The 24,109-nt window shown below is 40.8% G+C and overlaps 3 protein-coding genes across 3 annotated transcripts in view; 2 read left to right on the forward strand and 1 right to left on the reverse strand.

Moving 5' to 3' along the window:
* LOC139753974 (ionotropic receptor 21a-like) overlaps nucleotides 1-24,109 on the reverse strand; it is a 289,988-nt gene that overhangs the window by 37,129 nt on the left and 228,750 nt on the right. The window lies entirely within an intron of this gene.
* Nucleotides 191-3,586, forward strand: LOC139753966 (ionotropic receptor 93a-like). Its single transcript, XM_071670926.1, has 4 exons — nucleotides 191-449; nucleotides 743-880; nucleotides 2,169-2,355; nucleotides 2,776-3,586. Exons 1-4 carry the CDS (start codon nucleotides 223-225, stop codon nucleotides 3,031-3,033), a joined length of 810 nt encoding a protein of 269 aa, XP_071527027.1. The 5' UTR covers nucleotides 191-222; the 3' UTR covers nucleotides 3,034-3,586.
* On the forward strand, nucleotides 13,434-21,886 carry LOC139753967 (ionotropic receptor 93a-like). Its single transcript, XM_071670927.1, has 10 exons — nucleotides 13,434-13,552; nucleotides 14,377-14,502; nucleotides 15,061-15,293; nucleotides 16,677-16,805; nucleotides 17,347-17,533; nucleotides 18,075-18,311; nucleotides 18,841-19,106; nucleotides 19,771-19,908; nucleotides 20,682-20,868; nucleotides 21,049-21,886. Exons 2-10 carry the CDS (start codon nucleotides 14,419-14,421, stop codon nucleotides 21,343-21,345), a joined length of 1,758 nt encoding a protein of 585 aa, XP_071527028.1. The 5' UTR covers nucleotides 13,434-13,552; nucleotides 14,377-14,418; the 3' UTR covers nucleotides 21,346-21,886.

Consider the following 24,109-nt stretch of genomic DNA (forward strand, 5'->3'; position numbering starts at 1 on the left):
CATAACCTAAACTTACATTCTAGGAATTAAAACAAAAACGAAAGTACGTTAATCCTGTACGAGCACTTGCACGAAGGCACACAGTGCTTATATTCTTGCCTCACGATTATAGCTTTCGTTATCATTTGCGTGACACTAATGATATCACTAACAAAAGAGCATCAGCAGTGCTCACTGTTACAGATCAACGTTACGAGTCAACAGAGTCACGGAAGTGGCAGGATGTCACCAGGAGCCGTGACGCTGGAGGTGATGGGCATCTTGGTCGGCCAAAACTTACCACTACGGCTCCCTAATGCTGACACCAGCCACATGCTACTGACGCTGTGGCTGCTCTTCGCCCTCATTATGGGGTTGGTCTACCGTGGTAACCTCACCGCCGCCCTCACGCTGCCCAAGTACCCACCTCGACCTGAGACCATAGAGCAACTGGTCAACACTGTTGACAGGTACTTATACTTAATAGACAGGAATGTGTTATATCTGTGGGTGCGTAACATACGAATGTCAATTTGCCCTATATATATATATATATATATATATATATATATATATATATATATATATATATATATATATGTATGTATATATATACACACACACTCCTCTGTATGATACATAACAGTATTTGGAAGCGAAATACACTGCACGTCCTTTGGGATTAGATTGGTTGTTTATGATGAGTAACGTCTCTCAACACCTTATTTCTCTTCATCCTCTTCCACTGTGTCTTCCTGTCAAGAATAACTGCGCCACCTATCGGTAAAGAATGGCGGAAATTCATGTTGGCCTCAGAGTCGGAGGTCTACAAAAAATTTGGCAGCCTTATGCTCGTTGGCCCCACCGCTCCTGAAGGATTACTGATGGCCACGAGACAGAAGTAAGAAGCTATCATTATGAAGTTTTTAATTTGTGCCATAAGGCCTCAGAGGCTATGTCTTTACTCCAGGATTGTCGTTTATGTAGAGAATATAAAGCATACACTTAGCTTGTAATTCTCTTCATGCAGCCTACGGAAGTAGTTCTCAAGTACTGTATGAACGGTTAATTAATCACAAATGACCATTTAACGATGATATTCTATACCTAATCGCTTATTTACCTCTCTGCTGTTCTATCATCACTAATCAAAGGCTACTTAACTTGTTCGCGACATAAAGGTGATGCTATTCATTCCTCACGTCATCTTGCTAATGTATAATGATTATGAAGCTGAATGTATTATCCATCTTTCATCGTCGCAAATCAATCATTATTACAGAATACTTTATTTAGAAACTTTACCTTGATTTCATTCTGCATCCAGCCTTCAACTTACTGGCCAGGACACTGCCAGCAACAAAGTTTTAAAAACAATAAAACAGGTACTTTATTACACTCGAACACTATGTTGCTCTATATGAAAGTATCTAATTCCACCATATTACTCGACTTGGTGTACGAGAGCTCTGGGTTTCACATCACAGACTAGAGTTAGTGCGGAGTATCATTTCTGCATAAGGGTAACGAAAATAAATGTGTACAGTGAAGGGTTATCAAGATAATGTGTACAGTGGAGGGTTATCAAGACAATGTTTACAGTGGTGGGTTATTAAGATAGTGTGTACACAGGAGGGTTATCAAGATAATGTGTACAGTGGAGGGTTATCAAGATTTCATTCGTGATCAATAGGAAATTGAATGGATGATTCTCGCTTGCGACAGAGCTCGTACTCCTGTCCAAAGGGACGAGACAAAATCACTGATTTATCACTTATAGACGGGACACACCGCGAACAGGTCAAGGAATTACTCCGTTACCACAGGGAAAGGAGGTGAACCCAAGAATATAGAAAAGTAATGAGGGTATGGTATGACTAGCAGAATAACGAAATGGAATATGAGAGAAAAGCCAGCGGATGGCGACAATGCCAAGCATAACAACATGTAATCTATTAAACGATTTAAATGAACAAAATGAGACATGAGCAGATAAGTGTCCTGGAATTAGTCTAAATTGATTCAGAAGCTTAATGCTTTGAATTGGATACTCTTTGGGCCTATCATTTGATCCATTCATGTTTAAATACCGTACGGATAAGTGCATAGTGTAATGAACAGCATCAGTGTAGCTAGTAGGGAATGCTGTGATTATCTGTGTCACTACACAGTATTGATCACTGCCACAGCACAGCACAAATGACCGACCGTCGTAACATGGCCGGCCTGATCGCCCAGCACTTCACGCGAGCGGACGGCAGCACGCCGCTCTACCTGGGCCGAGAGCCGATTCTTCCTGTGCCTGCGGCCTGGCCCATCCCCCACGACGCCCCTTTCAAAACACATCTGGACCGATACCTCAGGGCAATTGTTGAGGTCAGTAGCACTGAACGAGCCATTCACACACACACACACACACACACACACACAGACACACACACACACACACACACACACACAGACACACACACACACACACACGTTGCAAAGACCTTTTTAAAAAGCCTGCCATAATGAAAACAAACTTGATTGACCGATGATCAAACGTTGATGATAATTGTGTAGAATTATATGAGTTTCATAAATAACGACATAATTAGATCTTTAATAAATCTTCCAGTTAATTACTCTTTTCTTATTCTAACAACTGTGATCTTTTACCACTTATGACAACCAGCGATAAGCCAACGGAGCCTTATGTGGATTAGTATTACATGTAATACCTCAGGCACTAATACATAAAAAAAAAAGGGTGCAGACATGAACTAATGCTATCATTTCATTTCTCAACTCCAGTCTGGCCTGTTTGAAAAGTGGAACGAGGACACGCTTATGGAAATCCGCCGTGAGAGCCAACGCAGGCAACTCAGCCTCCTGGACCAGCAGGAGGAGAGAGCAGGAGCGGGGTCGGACCCTGGTGGCAGCATCACGGCCCTCACCCTCACACACATGCAGGGACCACTCATGCTCCTCATCCTAAGCCTCAGCCTCGCTGGAATCTCATTCATTGGCGAGATCCTCGCAATAGGATACCACAAGTCCACTTGGAACTGAGGGACGAATTTGATCAATGGAAAGATGTTTTATAAAAAAAAACCATGATATTAACAACGAGATTTTCCACAAAGTTTCCACAGGTGAATGACCGTAGGTCCACTGTGAACTTAAGATTATGTGCTACGGTGTAAGTTTGGGATGGCCGTACGTCGACAGCCAGATAATATCGAAAGATCTGCTCAGAAATCGGTAATCGCTATGGTCCAACAGCGACAGATGATGATCCTACGGTGAAAGGAACTAGCAGGAAACGAACAAAAGATGCATCGTAGTGATTCAGCCTGGTGTAAGTGATGGTATCCCATGCCTCAATAAATGACCTGTTGCCATTAGCATAACCTGTGTGTAGTGTAAGTTTTACCTGTGTTTCAACGTAGAGTAGACATCGATTCAAATTCGGTTGGTGGAATTATTTCTTAAAATGCTTTCGAGGTTGGTTTGCGTCAGCTTCAAAGGCTCTTAGAACCTCTATGTTTATAATAACCCAAACGTCTTTGAAATATATATTTAAGAATTTTACGAATTTGCTTTGAATAAATTGAGATTCTTTTGTGTGACTTTTCCCCACATGAGAAAATGCTATTCGATAAAAATCATGACTCAGATCTGATTCACGGTAAGGATTCGCAGAAAAAGAGCAAATGAACACCGTTTAAAACAATATATGAACCTAATCCACCGTTTTCATGTTACCATAGTCTTACATTCCAAGAAATCGATTGCTAGTGCTCCGAAAACTTTTGCATGCATTACAGGCATATAACGCTTAAAACTCACACACACACACACACACACACATACACACACACAGAAACACACACACATAAGAACTACATCAAAGTTCTGTACAACGAAGTATTCAGCAAACTGTTCACATCCTGCATGAGGCTAAAACTATATGCTTCGCTAAGTTTGGTCACCGCACATAAAGGAGCACAAAGTACTAAATAAAGAGAAGAACGAAGAGCAAATAAGATGATACTAAAAGAGAACTGAATCAAAAGGAAAGGTTAAAGAAACAATATGGTAATGAAGGTTTTTGAAACAGATTCATGACGCAGACAGTGAACAATTCTTCGAGAGACGTAGTTAGAACGACCAGAGGATACAACAAGTAAAAATGAGCAAGAAATAATGAAAAAATAAATGTGAAGAATTATTTTTGTAGTGTAAGTGTTGTGGATGAATGGTTTAAATTGATGTGAAGAGGTATTTTTGTAGTGTAAGAGATGTGGACGAATGGTCTATATTACATGAAAACAAGATAAGTGCAGACAGCGTACAGAGATGTACAAAAATAGTGTGATCGTAGAGATTGCTAAGGAAATGGGGCCCACAAATGTAGAACTCCCCAAACAGGACATCTAGCCAAAAGAGGCAGTTATTACAGCTACGTAAATAAACGAATTTCAAGACTAAGACTCCATAGCAGTCTTGGGGCGAATAAAGTCTTCATTTGTAGAGATCCTGTGATGCAAACAGTCTAGCAATGGCGACACACAAGTATTTTCTGTTGTGATCTGATGTCAGCTTACACAACATTATAAAGGATACTCCACAGCGTCGTTCCCAACAACACCAAATTCTACACAACCTCACGACCAACACAAATCTGTTACCTACCATAAGAACCTGAAGACTAAAAATTTCTCCTAGGCCAACATCCTTCGATCCCACTCCCATTCACACTTCTCACTTATTTTTCTATAAGTTCATCTGTCTATAAGGAGGTTGTAAACCCCTGAATAGCGTGAAGTATGTGGGAGTTACCATTACCAATCCCTCACGACGTATCACCATGCCTGAGACAAGAGATGGGAGACTCAACAAAGATACGACTAAGTACAATTGAATTCAAATAACAGCAAACCACTGGGTCTTAACGAGAATGCCTATTATACTTGGATAGAACAGAAACTCATGGATTGACATGTTAGAAGTAGAAAGACATACCGATTTGGCAAGGAAACGTACATATTTTTAAAAGAATATATAAAAAATTTTCAAAAGAATACTCATATATATTGAATATCTCAAGTGTCTTCACATTGCAGAGGTTCGCCTTATCTGCGGGATAAGACCCCTCAATCAACCTCAAAAACACGAAACAAGATCGCACCCTGAATCCCCTTGACAACTTAGTACAGACCAGAAAATTAGCAGACTAGTAGAACTCTCTACGGACCTGTTCAGCCGCGTTCCATTACACGTTATCCTTGTGGCTGCCGCTTTTGCGCTCGAGAGACATACTACCTGCCTTTCAGTAACTAAAAGTAACCGTCTACATCCACCTGCTGCAGGGGTAAGGTGATATCCACTCCAATATTCAGGGTCCGCTTGGATACCTTCCTATCATACAGTACGGAGGGAGCGCAGATGAATGAAGAGTTCCCTCAGGTACGCCCGCAGTCCAGTATAGTAAAGCGAATTGAAGCTCCCGTAGAGAAAGACCACCAGATGCTCAGCAGAAGCGCTGAGGTACTTACACAATGCACCTAGCATTTAGGAAGCAGATTTAGTGATGTTTCTTATGTAGAGTTTTAAGAAAAAAGAAGAGGAGCTGGATGTATCAATCATACTTATTGCAAGCTTAAACTGTAAAGATTTGAAATGAAATTCTGAAAGAGAAGTAGGTATAAAAAAGGATTTTGACACTTGACTATAACCTGGTTACTGCTTTTCCATTCGATACTGCTACGCAATAGGTGTGAATAAAGATGGGGAATATTTTCAATGTGAGTAAATGAAAGAACAACAGAGTGAGGTGGGGTAGGAGAGGGGGCTGAAGTATGAAGACTATACTGATTAATGTAACAGTGAATAGTGTCAGAAGTTGAAAAAAATATATATGGAAAGAAAAAGAGACCCGTAGGAGTTAAGACCAAACCCTGTGGGACACAACAGCTTAGAGGAAAAGGAAGCTAGGAGAAATCGTTCCATCACTGACTACCACAGTGGAACAGCGCTAAAGAAACTATGCGATAGAAAGAAAAGAGACAAAAGAAAACGGCAAAAGAAGAAAGTTCATTTAGCAAAGACTCGTGACACGTCAAAAAAATCTACCCAAATCAGTGTAAGAGGAGAACCAAAGATGGGTTACATAGAAGAAGGCATCACCTGTAGTCCTTGCACTGAAGAAACCGTACTAGCGATCCAAGAGAAGGGAAGGAAATTCTAAGTGTTTAACATAGTGACAGTTAAAGGAGAGACTCCAAGACTTTGGTCCCCTTTGCAAAGGTATGGACTGAAATAAGGCTTGACTTTTAGGAACGTGAAAAGATTTTGGTTTTAGACAAAGGCAAAATTGGCAAATGATTGGCGAACAAAGACTGGGCTTTGCTCAGAAGCATACCCGTTTCTGTGCAACTGAGTGAATATCTTGACCGTCATATTCTACATAAAAGTCTGCGGCTAACGAGAGTATTGTGCGTTGACAATTTCCACGGAACTATGGTATCGCTATTGGTGCTGCCGTTTCCACCGTACTGGGTGGAGGAAGACCATTGACCGCCAAAGCACCACCGTCAGGACCTACAATGACACCGACGGGGAACTGCTGCGCTCTATGGCACGCGCGCGCTCACCTTCAGATTTCGTGTCATCCCTACGATATACTCGGGAGAGGTAAGTCAGTACTACTAACTAAGCCAAAGTGAAGCACCGCCACGACCAGTCAAAAGGTATATCACAGCCTTACTGTTCGTAACGTCACTCGCTATCGTTACTTCTACCTGGGTCGGACTGACTCACTTAAGCCAGAGATAGCAATGGTGCTATCTTAAGCTTTTACCTTCTTAAGGTTATCATTCAAAATGGAATAAAACCTATTTTGATGTTAATATCTTATCACTTTCAACCATAATGTATAGATGAATACATGACTCAGTTTTCTTTATCCGGAATATAGTTTAAACCACATTATCTAAGATCATTCGAATAACGTCCCTGGATTATGATGTTAAGATGGTTTCCAGATAATCGCCTTTAAATACTGCTAACGACATTATTCTTCTTTCTCCACAGGTCTTGATCATGTGTTCATCACAAACACCAATTCTTCTCTCTTCTGTTATGACATAAATCGCCTCTACAATTCTACAGCCTCCAGTAATATTTCAACATGTACGTATGCGTGCTTATAATCTTTTGTTCTATCTCTCTATTCATTTATAATTCTTTAAGAACCCTCCTTTTAAGAAAGGGTCCAGGTATTACCCAAGCACTCGTTATAAAGGCTCCTTCTGTCAAAGGGTACGCTACTTTCAGTATCAGGGAAAATATGAACTCTTACCGAGTGAGAAGTTCTTAAGAAGACGTGCACGTGTTTTATAATAAACCCTGACTACTATGATAAACCCAGAGTGCTATGATAAGTGCTGTGTCTAATAATAAACCCTGAGTACTATAATAAACCCAAAGTAATATGATAAAACCCGTGTCTTGCAATAAAATCTGAGTGTTATAATAATCCCAGAGTACTATGATAAAAACTGTCTTGTAATAAACCCGGAGTACTATAATAAACCCAGATTATTATGATAAAAGCTGTGACTCATGATAAACCCTGAGTACTATAATAAACCCAGAGTACTCTGATAAAAGTTATCCTACAATAAACCCTGAGTACTATAATAAACCCAGAGTACTCTGATAAAAGCTATCTTACAATAAACCCTGACTACTATAATAAACCCAGAGTACTATGATGAGAGCTGTGTCTTACGATCAACCATAAGTAACATAATAAACCCAGAGTACTATGATAAAAGGTTTGTCTTACAGTAAACCCTGAGTACTGTAATAAACCCAGAGTGCTATGATAAAAGGTTTGTCTTACAGTAAACCCTGAGTACAATAATAAACCCAGAGTGCTATGATAAAAGGTTTGTCTTACAGTAAACCCTGAGTACTATAATAAACCCAGAGTACTATGATAAGAGCTGTGTCTTACGATCAACCATAAGTAACATAATAAACCCAGAGTACCATGATAAAAGGTGTGTCATACAGTAAACCCTGAGTACTATAATAAACCCAGAGTGCTATGATAAAAGGTGTGTCTTACAGTAAACCCTGAGTACTATACTAAACCCAGAGTACTATGATAAGAGCTGTGTCTTACGATCAACCATAAGTAACATAATAAACCTAGAGTACTATGATAAAAGGTTTGTCTTACAGTAAACCCTGAGTACTATAATAAACCCAGAGTGCTATGATAAAAGGTGTGTCTTACAGTAAACCCTGAGTACTATAATAAACCCAGAGTGCTATGATAAAAGCTGTGTCTCACAATAAACCATGAGTACTATAATAAACTCAAAGTACAATGATAAGACCTGTGTCTTACAATAAACCCTGAGTACAATAATAAACCCAGAGTGCTATGATAAAAGCTGTGTCTTACAGTAAACTCTGAGTACTATAATAAACCCAGAGTACTATGATAAAAGCTGTGTCTTACAGTAAACTCTGAGTACTATAATAAACCCAGAGTACTATGATAAGAGCTGTGTCTTACAATAAACCCAGAGTACCATAATAAAAGCTGTGTCTTACAATAAACCCAGAGTACTATAATAAAAGCTGTGTCTTACAATAAACCCAGAGTACTATAATAAGCTTTACGTACTATGATAAACGCTGAGTCCTATGAAAAAAGAATTAATCCTTCCTTAGCATTGTGATAAACGCCGATTCCTATAAGAAACTCTGAGTGCTATACTAAATTCTGTGGAAGATAATACACCTTATGTTGTATGATAAACCGGTAAGACTACAGAGAAATCAAAGGAGGACATACGAAGCTGTAGACGCAAACATAATGAGAAGCTTGAATGGCTAAATAAATGAATAGTGAGAATGTGTTGACCCGTTGCTAGATATTACTAGAGAACAGGCGTATGATATTGTCGACATGGCTTCAGTGTTTAAGACCATTCTTCAACTGTATTTATAAATCTATGTTTACGGAATCATTCTATGTTCTATTTGTAGCTCCTAGATTTGCATGACATATCTGGAGGACAAGAGGAAGATATGATCAAACCTATGGGCACACATAGTCATAAAACATCATGAGAATCTAAATTCCAACATATCTCCGAGCTAAGACGAACTGTCCCCTAGCTTGAAGCCATAAGTGAGGTCCCCCCAAAAAGTAAAAATGTCATCTGAAATAAAAATCAGTCACTAATTAAGGAGAAAGTGCCCAGCGACCGAGAGTTTGCAAACATGAAAAGAGAGGTACGAAACATTCATTACATTATAATCTAAGAAACTTCACATTAGTAAAAGGAAATGTTATAGAAACTATCATTTTCAATCCAGCCTTTTTGAGAGGATTCTGATTAACTTATGAACATAGATATTCTGTAGTGTTATCGGGTTTATAGTCTCCAAATGCGGTCTTGATTAATATGTATACTTGAGAAAATGTTACCTATCTACAACTGATATAAACATATATCATAGTTATTTCTACTCCTTCTCTATTATACAACCAATATAAAGAATGTACGTTAAGAGGATTGTAATACACACTCCCATCAAAACCCAAAGAATAATTAGTATATAAAAATATGGTCATCGATGCTTTTAAAACCGGATACAGAGCAAAGAAGTGAACCGTCGCGAATGTAAAATTCTTAAAAGAAATAAAAAAACAGTTTTAGCGGGATATTCGTTAAACATGATAGACCATGGTAAATGGGGGTAAAAAACAATGGAACACGGCAAAAGACGGGAGACACCAAATGAGGCAAGAGGGCGTAGCAGCCCCGTCAGTACAGCAAAACGGTCAGGAATATTAGATGACAATAACACAGAAATGTGGACTATCTTTTTCATTCAAATCAAAATCCGCTGATAACGCCAACCAGAAATTTGATTTCTTATCTGGTTCAATTTGAAGTGCCTTGGCTAGTAATGATATTTTCGAAGTTGAGTGACATGCCAAATGATTAAAGCCATTGAAAGTCTCAAGAAAAATTAAATGTATTCATATTACAAAATCTGATGGAACTAGTCAGATCATGATTTTGAATATTGTGGACTATAGATGTAAACCACCGAACCTATTAAATGTAGTGAAACATATGAAAGATTAATAACTGACACCCTTAGTAATAAGTTAGAGACTTTCAATTCTAGACGTAACCAGCCGTTAAAGAAGCACCAGGACATATGAGGTCAGCAAGAATGGTTAGTCCCAATCTTGCCTACATTTACGGTCTTCCAGAAACTCATAAAGATGGGCGTCCCCGTAGACCAATCATCTCCTCTGTTAATCAAACAAATGGTTAGCTAAACATCTTAGACATGTTCGAGGAAAAATCTCTCCATTGTATATGAAAAATAGATTTTGTGAACAAGGCTACGAACATTAATTGCCTGAAAATACATTCATCAGTTTTGATGAACATATATATATATATATATATATATATATATATATATATATATATATATATACATATATATATATATATATATATATATATATATATATATATATATATATATATATATATATATGCTTCTATGCATACATAGGTGCAGATTATTTCGAATTAAGCCGATCCCAGTAAGGCAAAACTTTGTGTGTCCGTATACTGCATTCCAGTACACCTCAAATGTCAATGCCACAGATTGCTTGCGCAGGGCACCCACCTGTTAACCAACCCACCGCTGCACCTGGCAACGTCATCACCCATTTACCAATCACTTCACATCCCTTGACGCAAGGGAAGTAAAATCTTCTCAAGATTCTTGATGACGTGGGCCAATCAGTTCCCTTCGTTGTTTGCGGTTGCACGTTTGTGTTTCAGCTGGCCATGTACATAAAGACACAATAGTAAGTAAAGAATCACTTCCTTTACGCCAATGTACCTGGGACTTGTCTCCAGTGTTTCCGTCTGCTCTCTGTGTTGTCTTCCACGGCCCCTTAACCTTAGTAAGGTAATCATGATTACGTTTTCACATAACATAGCAACACAAGAACTGGTTGTGTTGATCTCTCGTGTGATGACATCCCGTGGTGACATACTCACAAATGCTTCGTGGAAAACTATTCTAATTGATAGAAACTTACTGCCTCTCTATGTAAACCTACCGGATGGGTTGCTTTAGTAAATTTTAACGCAGCACGAGTGTAATTCCTTGACTTATATCCAAAACTATGGATGTTAGAAACATAAGTATTTTCATTAAACATAATTGAGGTTAATATGATGATATTCATGTTTTTGCTCCCTGTTTGTGAAGCAAAAAATCTTCAATATTTTTCGAAATAATGTTGGGTGGGAAACCATCCAATACGGGTGTAAAAATCGTGAATCTTTTTCGAGATAATAAGTTTGGGTCGGAAGCTCTTGTATCGTCATATTATTCCGGCTTAAAAGGAAGAGGCTTTCCACGTCATACTGATGTTATCGAATGACTTCTGTTATTCCATTTACTGGCGGCAGACAACTGTAGGATACATAAGACTAACATTTCTGTTTTCTCTTTGTTACGCTGATGACAAGGAATACGTGCAAACATATATAGCTGAAGCGTTTCATGAGGTATTTATGTTCAGTTTCAATAAAAGATGTCTACATAACTGAAACGTGGTTGTAATAAAAGTTTGTGTAACTGTATAAACTCTAGAGCTAAGAATACAAGTTTTAAATATAATGTTCATGGAGAAAGAATTTCGGCAAAGTGCATGAACATATGGTGCGTGGGATGAGGGTCAGTGGAAAAAGAAAAACAAAATAAGAAAGGCAAGACAGAAGGATTGTGGTTGGACATTAAAAAGAAAACGCGTACGTGACCACTAGGTGTGGAGGGAAAATCCACACGTAACACCCAATGTTAGAATGTCTGTAATTTTCTGTGTGGTTGGGGATGATTTTGTTCATCTGTGTCGTCATTTTTGCATGGGCCTCTGTATAAGTGGGGGAGGTGGTTGTCCAGTCCATGAATGAGCCTATGTGGTGTGGTGTACTATCTATTTCCCCGTCTTCTGCCAGTTGTTCAGAGAGTTAAATCATATTCGTCTGGTCTTCCGTGTTTTGTAAATGCCCAGGTCCCTATTTTCTATTGAACAATGATAATCGTCTCTATCATCACGCCCAAGAAAACCGATATGTTCTGATAGTAATGATCACAGCCATTACTGCAGTCACTTGGTTTTATTTTGACAAAATATTCTCGTTAAGTAAGACGATGGAGAAGTGACATATCATCTTTCGATATTCTAAGACTGATTACGTTATGATCATGGAGACAACAGTGGTAATTCTACTAGTTCTTAATACTTTTCCTTTCCAGTTAAAATGTTGACTGCACAGACATCTTAAACCCTTGAGACGTAGCTTATCATAGAGCCAGTATATCAAAGACGACACAAGATTTTGTGCATCGAAGAACAAGTAGAGACAATGAAGGCTTTACTGATAGTGGTGACGGTCCTGCTGGCAGATGCTTATGCCTCGCTACTCCACCAATCACGTAAGTTTCAGCTTATCAGTGTCGGCCAGGCTGCTCCTACTGTCACCTACGTGCTGACTAACGAATGTGGCCAAGTTCACTACTGTGTTCACGCTGCTCCCACATCCCCCTATATGTAGCCCCTCACAACACTGGTTATATACCCTGATATAAGTGTTCGTTCACCACATTAGCTAGGTTGTAATGATACAGTAAATATGACCGGCAATCCTGACAAGTGAGGGTTATGTGCAAACACACACACACACACACACACACACACACACACACACACACACACATCACAATGTTCAGGTTACTTCGACATTCAATTACGTGCCTGGTTTCCACTGTGGCAATAACACTCCCAGCATCAAGCACGTACCTCCACACTGCTGTGTCTATATTGCTCCACCACCCACGTTTAAGTGTCATGTTGTTCCTTCTTTCACGATGACCAGCGTAAGAATACGTATTCAAATTCACTTTATAATCTTCAAGAAAACTATAAAACTGTTCAAATCTATAGTAATGAAGAGATTTACAGGCTTGTCCGAACGCCTGCAAGTGAAGACTGTAATGAACAGGTGACACCAAGAAGCAACATTCTTGTTCGGGATGTTTTTTAAGAATCTTCCTTCACAAATCTATTTTCAGCACCTGCATTCTCTTCCCATTTTTTTTTTCGTATGTTTAAATCTCTAACTGCGGATCCTCCTTTAGAAGCTAGATGTTTCGATGTATTTTCGCTAGATACACCATAACTACAAATCTGGTTATAGTATTATTTATCCAAAACTGCAGACAAGAGTGTTCTTAGTGTATGATGAGAGCATAATTCTTGCCCACATACGTGCAGCAAGACACTGCAAATGTCTACTCATTGCACTGACGCGGCTGGGATCTCAAATGCACAGGTGTGAATGATGACGACGTGGGTGAGGCGGTGGGCGCCGTGTTAGAGGCTACGACTCACCCCTCCTGTTCCCTCATCCTCCTCACGGATGGAGCCGCCACCTCATCAGTCCCACTCCTTCAGGTGATGTGTGCTATCATGAAGTGTCCACAATGCTGTATACATCTCGGAGCTACAGAACATCTACTGTTGCATTCATATGGTCTATGTTGATAAGTAGTATGCACATGCAGTATGTTCTGCTGCATTGTTTACGTATGTTTTCTTATTTTCTTCATTTGATTGGTGTAGTAGTCTCTTGTTTTAGCACCTATGTCCTGTATCATGTAGCTTCCACAGTGTTCCGCAGCGTCTAAGTGCAGCATTGTCGTCTCTTCTTGACCATTCATAGATTTATATACATTTTTTTTCTTCTGGTGTCGTTGCTGTATCTTCTTGCGTGCACTAAACATCATGGGATTATGTCTCGATATACCAGCGAGAAATATTTCAAGAGCGAAGATGATGGCTGTGAGGAGGTGGCACAAATGTTTCTTTTCTCAGGGTGGCTTGTGCTAAATCCGAGAACTCAGTATTCAAAAATGAATGTGTGTAGAGGGGGGAAAGCTATTCTTGATATTAGATTCTTTAATAGACATAGGAACGTAATTCTGAATAATTGTTTTCACGAATAACTGGTGCAAAACCTTTTCACAGTACCGGAGATCCACCACACGTATAGTTTAGTAATAGTTATTTTCTTTTTTTTTTCCTCAGAGAATAAGTGGTTTTTAATTTGAATCCCATCAACATAGACACTGTGATCATTACGACGATGCTTCAGCACTCAACGCCTGAGTGTTTATTGGTGGAACTGTAATTCATTTCATTACCTGTCGATAAAGGTAAAATTCCTGATGTCAGGTTCTAATTAAAGATTGCTTAATAACTACAAATACATCTCTCAGGCCGTGAGCAGCAAGAGGTCATCCCCCCGGGGTGTGACGGTGATGGAGGTGACGGCAGCGGAGGACGGTCAGGACGCTAACGTGACGCAGCCAATGTTCTCCCACCTGGTCAGCCAGGCTAGACGGGTAAGTCACGTTCGAAATCATAGCTGAAGAGGCACTGAGGAAGAGGTCACTCTTATGTCACTGCTGAGGCGGGCAGATCAGTCCAACATTATCGCAGGTGTCGGCAGGTTACGTTAATAATACGACTGGTGCAGGTAGGGTATTCTCATAACGCTGCTAAGGTGTGTGAGTTGTCCTGACGTCACTAGTAACGCAGGTAGCTTACGGTTGCACTAGCGCTACATCAGTATAGGTCACACGGACATTGCTTATGAAGCATAATTCGCTCTCAAGTCGCAGGCGGGTGGGTCACATAATACTACGACAAAAGCCAGTAGCATGCTTATGTTACGGCAAAAGAAGGTTGATCATCTATATTTTTGAGATGGGTGGATCACTATCACGCTCCTTTCGAGGTCATTTTGATTTCACTACTGAGGAAGATCGGCCGCATTTTGTAGGAACTACTGTTGTTACAGGTGCTCATTGGCCCTCTTACACTGAATGTAAAGTAGGGAAGTCATCCATGTGATAATCATGTAGCCTGTGACTTGAAATTAATTGTTAAATTGTGTTCAGGTGCGGCTGAGGTCGTGGTGCGTGAGGGTGGTGGTAGTGAGCCACGACCCGGCCTTCCTTTCCTCCTTCGCCGAGTTCTCCCTCAAGGGCCGCCTCCTGGTGTGGGCCACCAGGCTGCTGGTGGTCACCAGTCTCACCCTCCCACAGCTCTACGCCCTCCTGCCTGCCTACTGGACCTTCTCTATGATGAACACCATCTTCCTGAACATGGAAGATACATCATCCAGCCTCAGGTGATGTTGGAGAGCTTGCGTCTCAACATTCGACATTATGTACATAGAACAATTCTTTTTTCATTCTGTAAGGGAAACCATCTACCCTTAGGTGGTTAAACAGCGACTGTCTCATACTGTGCCTTGAGGACACACCTCGTAACTTTAGATACTATACAGTAAATGCTATTTTTCTAAGCCTGAATGACAAACTGCTACCTTTATATGATACCCAAAGTGATCATACTTCCCCTTAATAGGACGACACACCATTCAGCCTCAGATGATTTGCATGGTATCTATATATGTTTCCTAAGCATATGTTAACCCATCTCAGGTGCGCCATTGGGTATCATATCTCTCAGATTAATCAGCAAATACGCTACGGTTTACGCTAATATATGGATGCTATATTCAAGCACAAATCTTCCTCCCCATCTAACATGGGGAGTCACTTCCTCCATTAGGAATACAAAATAGATAGAAGATAATGACCACCGTCCTGTCAGTTATCCGAGGTGCCTAGCGACGTGACCCCCCAAACAGTTTTCAGGTTAGGTGCTCAATGTGATTCCCCTTTCGTTGATGTTCACATCAGTGATGAACACGACACTCTTTTCCCATGTCAGTTTAGAGTGAGCCTACGTGATGTACGGCCAGTGAATGCCCTGAGCACTAGAAAGTGAGTGTTATACAGTCCTTCAAATAAAAATCCTTTAAGAAACGATTCAAACCTGGACTTGGACACTCGAAGACTGCGACAAATACTGGCCAATAACGATTATAGCAGCACAGACGGCGAGGAAGCTCTAAGATTATGAAGTATTTGAACACGTCCCTTAAGAACCTTAGCTTCAACACCCAGTACACCATTATGGTCAAACCATGATTTTGTAACCAAATGTCCCTTACGACGAGATTGTCTGCCAAAAGGCTAAGCTGGAGGTTGTGATTCACCGGAGGAAAATACAGTTAAGGATAAAGAGTCATGTGAGTTACGTACGTGAGGTCAAGTGTTATATGTGACATGGCAGGGGTGCGTGTTGGTGGACTGAATCCCAGCAATCCATATGGAGGTGAGGCAAAAAGAAAAGACACTAACCTTGGAAAAGGAAGGGAACATACCAGAGTGGGAAAGAGAATAATGAGATATTTCAAAACTATTCGTGGCGAATACAGATCACGTTTTCTTGACACAGACACGTTAGCATAAAGAAAGCCAACATATATCAAGCCTTCTGCTACCTTTAATAAAAAAAACTACAAGTATGATTAAGCAACAGTGAATAATCTCTGCCTGACGTATCAAAACAAAGTTACTTTTTGAAAAAAAAAACATTTACTGTCGAAAAAAAGTTCAAATATTTCATGTACTGAAGGTGAATCTCTTCTATTTCTCCAAAGGTACAGACTGTACACTTATCTGCCCTACGGCCCAGGCGGAGCCCAAGTGCTGCGGATGGCCATCTGGTCACCGAAACAAGGCATCGTGCTCCTCGCTGGCCTGTCCCTCTTCCCCGATAAATTCTTGAAGTATGTTTGTCGTAGGCGTTTTCTGTCTTTACCAATTATATCACACTCTGACGTTTAGTATAACTAGATGACATTATGACCAAAACAGAATGGCATATCTGAGTATTCCGTCTCTCCCTTTGATGTGGATTTGTATTATCTTGCGTATCTAGCGGTAGAGATCCAGACCCAAAATGGAACAGAGATCAAGTGTCCCCCCCAAAAAAACAAGTCAATCTTGTACACTGCAACGTCTTTCGAACTCCAGCAATTCTTTCAGACTTACTAGATTCTCATCAACCATGGTTTTCACACACTCACACATCATGATGCTAATGATACCGGAATCATAGATTAAGTTAGCAACACTTTGTGTTCCATGAGAGTCAAACAACAACAATGTGAGACTACGATCAGTAAGTTACACTAAATCATAAATGCATGTCCGCACTTCTATCATTTAGGTGCTGTGGCAGTCAACAAAAATGAACAATTTGAGGTATAACTCAGTCAATTTGCAGTCAGTCTGCTTTTAACACAATCCTGTTTTCTCCCCCTTAAGCTTCTACGGAGCCCAGGTGAACGTGACCGTCCTACCATGGCCGCCCTATTGGGATGAGGAGGATGAGGAGGCGCCTGACGGAACCGTCGTGAGGAGGTACTCAGGCAGTGACTACCTCACCCTCCAAGCCATCGCTGAAGCTCTCAATTTCATCATTTACGTCGTCCCTATAACCACGTGGTATGAGGTAACTAACGCACGAGGTAAAAGCTTTTATGACATTTGGAAAGTACTGTTGACGCTTCACCAGTCATAGTTGAGTACTTCCAATGAACTGAATCACTCATAACAGACAGGAAAGGATTGTAAGGTTTTCAGTGTTATAACTGGATCACACTATATTATTACCCTAACATGAAACTACAATTTTCGTTATCTCGTTCCACATCTTGTGACTGAGGGGGATTTCATATTCTATCAGCTGATTGTATTATCTACAATAAGGGTTGATTTACCGTCGTGGTAATGATTCAACGATTTCCCGCTCCTCTAAGAGGAGTGGTCGAGTAAGACGCAGACTCTAAAGTCCACGACGGAATAACTCACATAGCTGTCGAAGAAATTGAAAACTCTCCGCTCACTGCAATGGATATTGGGGAGGGATCATTCTCACGAGTGTTTTTGACAAGAGACCGTCTCATGCTCACTAGTGTCTCTGATAAGAGACCGTCTTTCCGGTAACATCAGGTTCGGTCATATCAATATCAAGGTACGATTTCTCTCCCCAGGCACAGGCAAGATTGAGCGACCGGACATCATTCATCATACCCCTGAACCACATGACTCTACCAGGGCGGTGGGAGCAATACGACTTCACTCACACGTATGAGTTTACCCTCATGGCATTTAGTCTGGCCAAGCCTGGCCTCAAGCCTCGCTGGCAGAGCCTCTACTACCCGCTCACAGACGAAGTGTGGGCTGCTATTCTAGTCGTATTAATAATCATGCCTGCCTTATTGTACTTGGTAAGTTATCAGTTTATTTCTATACTTTACACTAATTATAAGACAAAATTTTTCTTACATATAAATGTTAACAGAAATATACCCCACAAGTGTAAAACTACCTCCCTGCAAATTGCAATTACAAAAACATGTCTAATTCCAGGTATTTGAAACACCCCACCTCCTTTAGGTGTTCTCAATTCAAACACACACTTCAAGTAACCTATATCTTTCTAATTTCAAAGCTATTAACATTGACTTATCCATATCTACTCTCAACTTTCTCCATTCACACGCTTTCCCAAACTCAGTCACCAACTTCTACAGTTTCTCACTCGAATCTGCCACCAGTGCTGTATCATCAGCAAACATCTGACTCACCCACCAGGCACCCCCACCCCACCAACAGACAGCGTACCTGCTCCCCTCTAAGACCCTTACAATGACTTCCTCACCACCACCACTAACACGCGAGAGGACAGACAATCAAAGCACGTATCACTCCATAACTAACAACGTAAACTAACGCGTCTTCAGTGGTATGGTGCAGGTGAGCGTTAGAAGAAACCTGAGAGACGGTGAGGCCAGGATGTCAATGGCGTCGGTGACGTTGGAGGTGACGGGGATGCTGGTGGGCCAGAACTTGCCACTGCGGCTCCCTGACATCAGTTCCAGCCGCCTGTTGCTGACGGTGTGGCTACTGTTTGCGTTCGTCATCGGCGTGGCTTATCGTGGTAACCTCACCGCTGCCCTCACCCTGCCCAAGTTCCCACCCCGACCAGAGACTGTAGAGCAGCTCGTTAATACTGTTGACAGGTAACTACACCTGCAAAAGTGTGTATGATCGTACCTGTGATCATTACATCACCGAAAATTGAGGTTTTGTCTAGTGTTATGACCATTCGCGACGTCAAGAAAAACAGATTCTTAGTTTTGAAATGCGTGGGAAATATTCAGAGAAAGAGAGTGAACTGTACGTGGCATTCATGGATCTGGGGAGACAAATATATATGATAGGGTCGACAGGGATGCTTCGCCGAGGGTGTCACGAATATATGAAGTGAATAAAATATTACGAAATGAAGTAATAAAGTTTAGCACTAGATTCATTAACATATAAAGTACCATTATTATTATCATTTTCATTTTATCATCATCGTTACAAATATCATCATTAATATCATTGCTGTTACCTAACAAAGTGTGAATTTCTTTCCCACCACACATAATCTTACACACAATGCACAAAAGCATACAGAAACACAAAAACGCTTACACAAAAATCTAAACCAAGACTCGTTTCTCATAAATATACGTTGCAAACTCCAAGAAAACAAATGTCAAGAAGACATCACGTTATTTTCTTTTGTATGACAGTGGTGAGAAAAAGACCTCAGCATTATGTGTTCTATGTTCGAGTGACATCATACTTGTCACTGATAAATGTTCTAACTTGTATTCATTGTGTGTTCTTGATAAGGGTAACTGCACCAGCGCTGGGAAGAGAATGGAAAAAATTCTTGGCAGTTTCGGAGTCAAAGGCTTTCAGAAAACTAGCGGAAATCCTAATCCCTGGCCCCACCCCACAGGAAGGACTGCTGATGGCCACAAAACAAAAGTGAGTCTAGTTAAGAATCACCACCCACTGAACCAAGAGAAAGATTATATTAGATATTCATAAGCAAAAGTGGAAAAGTTACTATTGCTTCTGACTCGTTGAATTTGTTTTACTTTGTGTTGTCATATAAGGGAAAACTATCTATTCTATTCCATTAAACGGTACAAATTTCTTATGTGAATACGAGTGTTTCAATCATTACCATGATCTTCAGCAACTGCTTTTGTATGCGTGCATGCAAGGGATAAAGTCTGGCACGTCAGTCACGATACAGATCAAGACTGATATCCTATAGGCTGTTAACCATTTTGGAGCCGTTTTATATGATAGAAAACTGATGAGTTTTGGACCCTTTGCACATGAGTCTTGGCTGCTTCCCACAGTGTCTTTGTGGAGCCCAGTCACACGAGGATTGACTGTTATGAAAATTCCTTTCCTCGTATAGCGAAACTGTGGATTTTTCTCTTCCTCCTTTTTCTCTTTTCCTCATCCTAAGCCCTCAGTCCACATCAACGACCTACTGCACTCGAATCCATCAGGCGAGGTGACAGTGACTATCACAATATCATCTGCCTCGGTACATAAAATAGTGATGATTTTAGATCAGGGCGAAACAAATTCTTGTGACGAATCTCGGAACAAAAATGCTCAGGGAAAACAAATGATTAAAATGAATTACAATGTATTCGAACCCAATGATTCTTAGAAATATACTCAGGATAGAATTCTAATGTTATATTCATGTTTTAAGGTGTACTGACCATTAATCACAGCACAGCACAAATGACGGACTTGAGGAACATGGCTTATACCATTGCCAAGCACTTCACAAGAGCGGATGGTAGCTCGCAGCTGTACCTGGGGAGAGAGCCGATCTTTCCCATACCAGCAGGGTTTCCCATCCCTTTCGATGCTCCATTCAAGACACAACTGGATCGAAACCTCATGGCAATTGTAGAAGTGAGTATGATCTATAAAATGTTCATCAGTTTTTCGTTTATCAGTTATATTTCATTTCCATTTGATAGCTTGGCCTATTCCAGTAGTTGATGTCGACCATCATTATGTCCATATTATTACAGTTAGGCACATACTTAAAGAGTAATAACCATGACTAGTACAATCAATTTTCAAACCCAGTCAGGCCTGCTTAAGAAATGGGTCGATGACACCCTGGGAGAGACCCGGCGGAAGAGCCAACGGAAGCAGCGGGAGTACCTGGCTCAGCTGGATCAGGAGGAACAGCAGCGGCAGATTGCGGAGCAGAGGACAGAGTCTGGCAACACCATCACGGCCCTCACTCTCACACACATGCAGGGACCACTCATGCTCCTCCTCCTGAGCCTCGTCGTGAGTGGGATCACGTTTATGGGAGAGATCCTTGCAATGAATTACACAAAGGCAACTCGAACACACTCCTTATCCAGTGTTGGATGAAATATATAAGGCCAGCTAACTCACTTGATGGGATGCTACGAGCAGAGAGACTGAAGAAAGACGATCAGGACATGAACAATATCTGAGGTACACCACAGTGTACGATCAAGGAACCGACAAACTTATATCATAGGCACTGTAAAGGCAGGCAGTCAAAGAGTGACATACACACCCATACCATTATGCTACAAATAAAGTGGCAAAAACAAAGACAAAACTATGTGTACATCCACGCACACACATTAAAAAAGTCTTCGTCTTTCATCTGAAAAAAATAGTTTCCAGTAGATGCAAGCGCATTACACAGATGTACTTAACCATGTACATAAAACACACAAAAAAAGAAAGGCATAACGACTGACAACAAAGAAATATACAAAACTATCAAATAAAATTTTAGCATTTTTTTTTCGAGAATCGAAGTCATTTCCACAAACCAACCATAAGAGTATCACAAACATACACACACACAAAACAAGCACGCAAGCATAGACATAGGCACACAAAGACACACCCTCTACATGTGCCTGAAGATAATGAATAAAAATATATATACACCTATATTTGTCATTATCCCCCCGAAAAAAAACTACAGAGGAACCTTTGAAAGATCTACGAATAAACAATCATCGTAGGCGCGTGTTTTTCCTCACAAATCCCTTCTGTCATTATGAGGATAAAGCAGCGCTCAGGGAGGCAGTCACATTCACCTGTCGGAACACAGATCATAAAGCGCAAAGCTGTTGTATGTGCATCTATGCGCGGAGAGTGGAGGGGTAACTGAATTTCAAGCGTAGATGTAGGTATTAGGTGTCTTCCCTTTCGTAGATGCACCGTGGTCTTGTGATATGATGGAGCGGTGATCATGGTGTTGTAGGAATGGATGATGTACATAGCGCAGATGGGAGAGTGTGACTTGTGGTTAACTGGGGAGTGTGGTTTCTGATGGGTGTGTGTGTATGCCTGGTGCGGTGGAGTGTAACATTCAGGTGGGGAGGGGTTAGCTGTTTAATGCTTGTCAGGTCTCGTCAGAGTGTATGCGTTTTGTCAGAGTGTGTGTGTGTGTGTGTGTGTGTGTGTGTGTGTGTGTGTGTGTGTGTGTGTGTGTGTGTGCGTGTTCACAAATGATTATATGAAGTTAAAATACATGACTCGATAGGAAGATCTGGCCTTAGCGCAAATTCCCTCGAATTCCACAGATTCCACTATAGAGGGGGAAAAAATAGTTTACTTTGTGTTCATCAGCTCCCTATGTGATAATGCTATAGCCTACATGCGCACGCGCCCATCTGCCAATCGCGGCAGCTCCTTGAAGCATCGATTTACCGGTAATTTTGGCTGCTCGTGTCCCTCACCAATGACTCGCGAACTGAGATGAGGATTCGTGATGACGTGGGCCAATCAGCGCTCCTTCCAGCTGTGGTTGCAATTTTGCATTTATGCCAGCCATATATAAGGACGTATGAGGAGACGAGAGATATCTCTCGCAGTTCAGTAAGATGAAGACACACTGTTGTTTCCATCTCCGTGCATTTCCTCTCGGCCCCTGATCGTCTTGAGGCACAATATGTTTACGAGTTCAGCGTTTAGTGTGATAACACAGGGATGGCTGTAATGATCTATTGTGATGGTCTATTTCGTCAGGACAGAGCTGTTTCACGATAATTAAGACCGTATAATTGTATTTTATTCGAATTCACTGAAATATACATCAATTTTTAATCTCATTTTTTTTTTTTTTGCAACTATCCTGGAATAGAAGTACTTCCTCGTGGTTAGATCCCGTCTCTGAACGTTATCACAAAGTCTTCGTATCTCTTGCACAGATAAGATGACGTGCTGATATGAACTATCTTTGTCTCCTCCTCCAACAAGATTCTTGGACCCAGGAGAAGCCAAGTCCAAAATAAGAATGAAGTTCTTAATTACGGTGGTGGTGGCGTTCCTGGCGACGGATGGTGTTACCATGCCTCTTCAACACTCACGTAAGTGCGAGCTCACTTATCAGTTAAGTGCCTTCACACTTGCCACTACTACTTCTACTTAATCCCCTTCACTTTTAAGTTATCTATTCTTCCCCAGTGTTTCAGTATCGGTCATCAGTTTGTGTATGTCCAGTTCATTTCATATAATTCACCTGCATGACTTAGTAGTGTGGTGTGATCTGCTGAGCTAGTAACTTGGGCTGAAGCTAATGTAAACAAAAAAGGCGGGTAATGCTCGTCCAAAATATGCATCTAATCAACTAGGAACGGTACACCTATATGTGTTCATACATGGAGTTACATATAAGGATATACATGCACAGGTGTGGGAGGAGACGTGGGCAAGGCGGTGGGTGCCGTGATGGAGACAACGTCTCAGCCCTCCTGCTCCCTCATCCTCTTCACAGATGGTACCACCTCATCCTCCTCAGTCCTTAAGGTGACGTGTGCTCCATTTAGTGTCATCATGTTGCACGTATCTACGGAACTTCTAGTTGAATGTGTATTCATAATATCTAGATGATATACTCAGTTAAGTAGATGAAGGTTCTAAAGAACCTATGTTGCCTTGAGGCTCCTTGTACATCTATGCATTTTCTAGGCCAAGCATATTATTCACTTCAGGTGTTGTACGCACAACAGTACCTAATCAGGTCTATTACACCAAAGATCCTATTTCTGTCATTATAATGCTTCAGTCGTAAGCCTTTGAGCTTTATAAGCTAAAAGTTTCATCACATCTGGATCACCGTCGACATTGTTTCGTTACGTCGTTTGCT

Source organism: Panulirus ornatus, chromosome 16, assembly GCF_036320965.1.
Source record: "Panulirus ornatus isolate Po-2019 chromosome 16, ASM3632096v1, whole genome shotgun sequence".
Lineage (NCBI taxonomy): Eukaryota > Metazoa > Arthropoda > Malacostraca > Decapoda > Palinuridae > Panulirus > Panulirus ornatus.

Bases quoted from the DNA above. Each gene is read 5' to 3' on its own strand.
- LOC139753967 (XM_071670927.1), top strand. From the start codon at position 14,419: ATGGAGGTGACGGCAGCGGAGGACGGTCAGGACGCTAACGTGACGCAG. The intron at 19,909-20,681 runs GTGAGTCTAGTT...CATTAATCACAG, and splicing joins CTGATGGCCACAAAACAAAA to CACAGCACAAATGACGGACT. The intron at 20,869-21,048 runs GTGAGTATGATC...TTTCAAACCCAG, and splicing joins ACCTCATGGCAATTGTAGAA to TCAGGCCTGCTTAAGAAATG.
- LOC139753966 (XM_071670926.1), top strand. From the start codon at position 223: ATGTCACCAGGAGCCGTGACGCTGGAGGTGATGGGCATCTTGGTCGGC. The intron at 450-742 runs GTACTTATACTT...CTTCCTGTCAAG, and splicing joins CTGGTCAACACTGTTGACAG to AATAACTGCGCCACCTATCG. The intron at 881-2,168 runs GTAAGAAGCTAT...TCACTGCCACAG, and splicing joins CTGATGGCCACGAGACAGAA to CACAGCACAAATGACCGACC.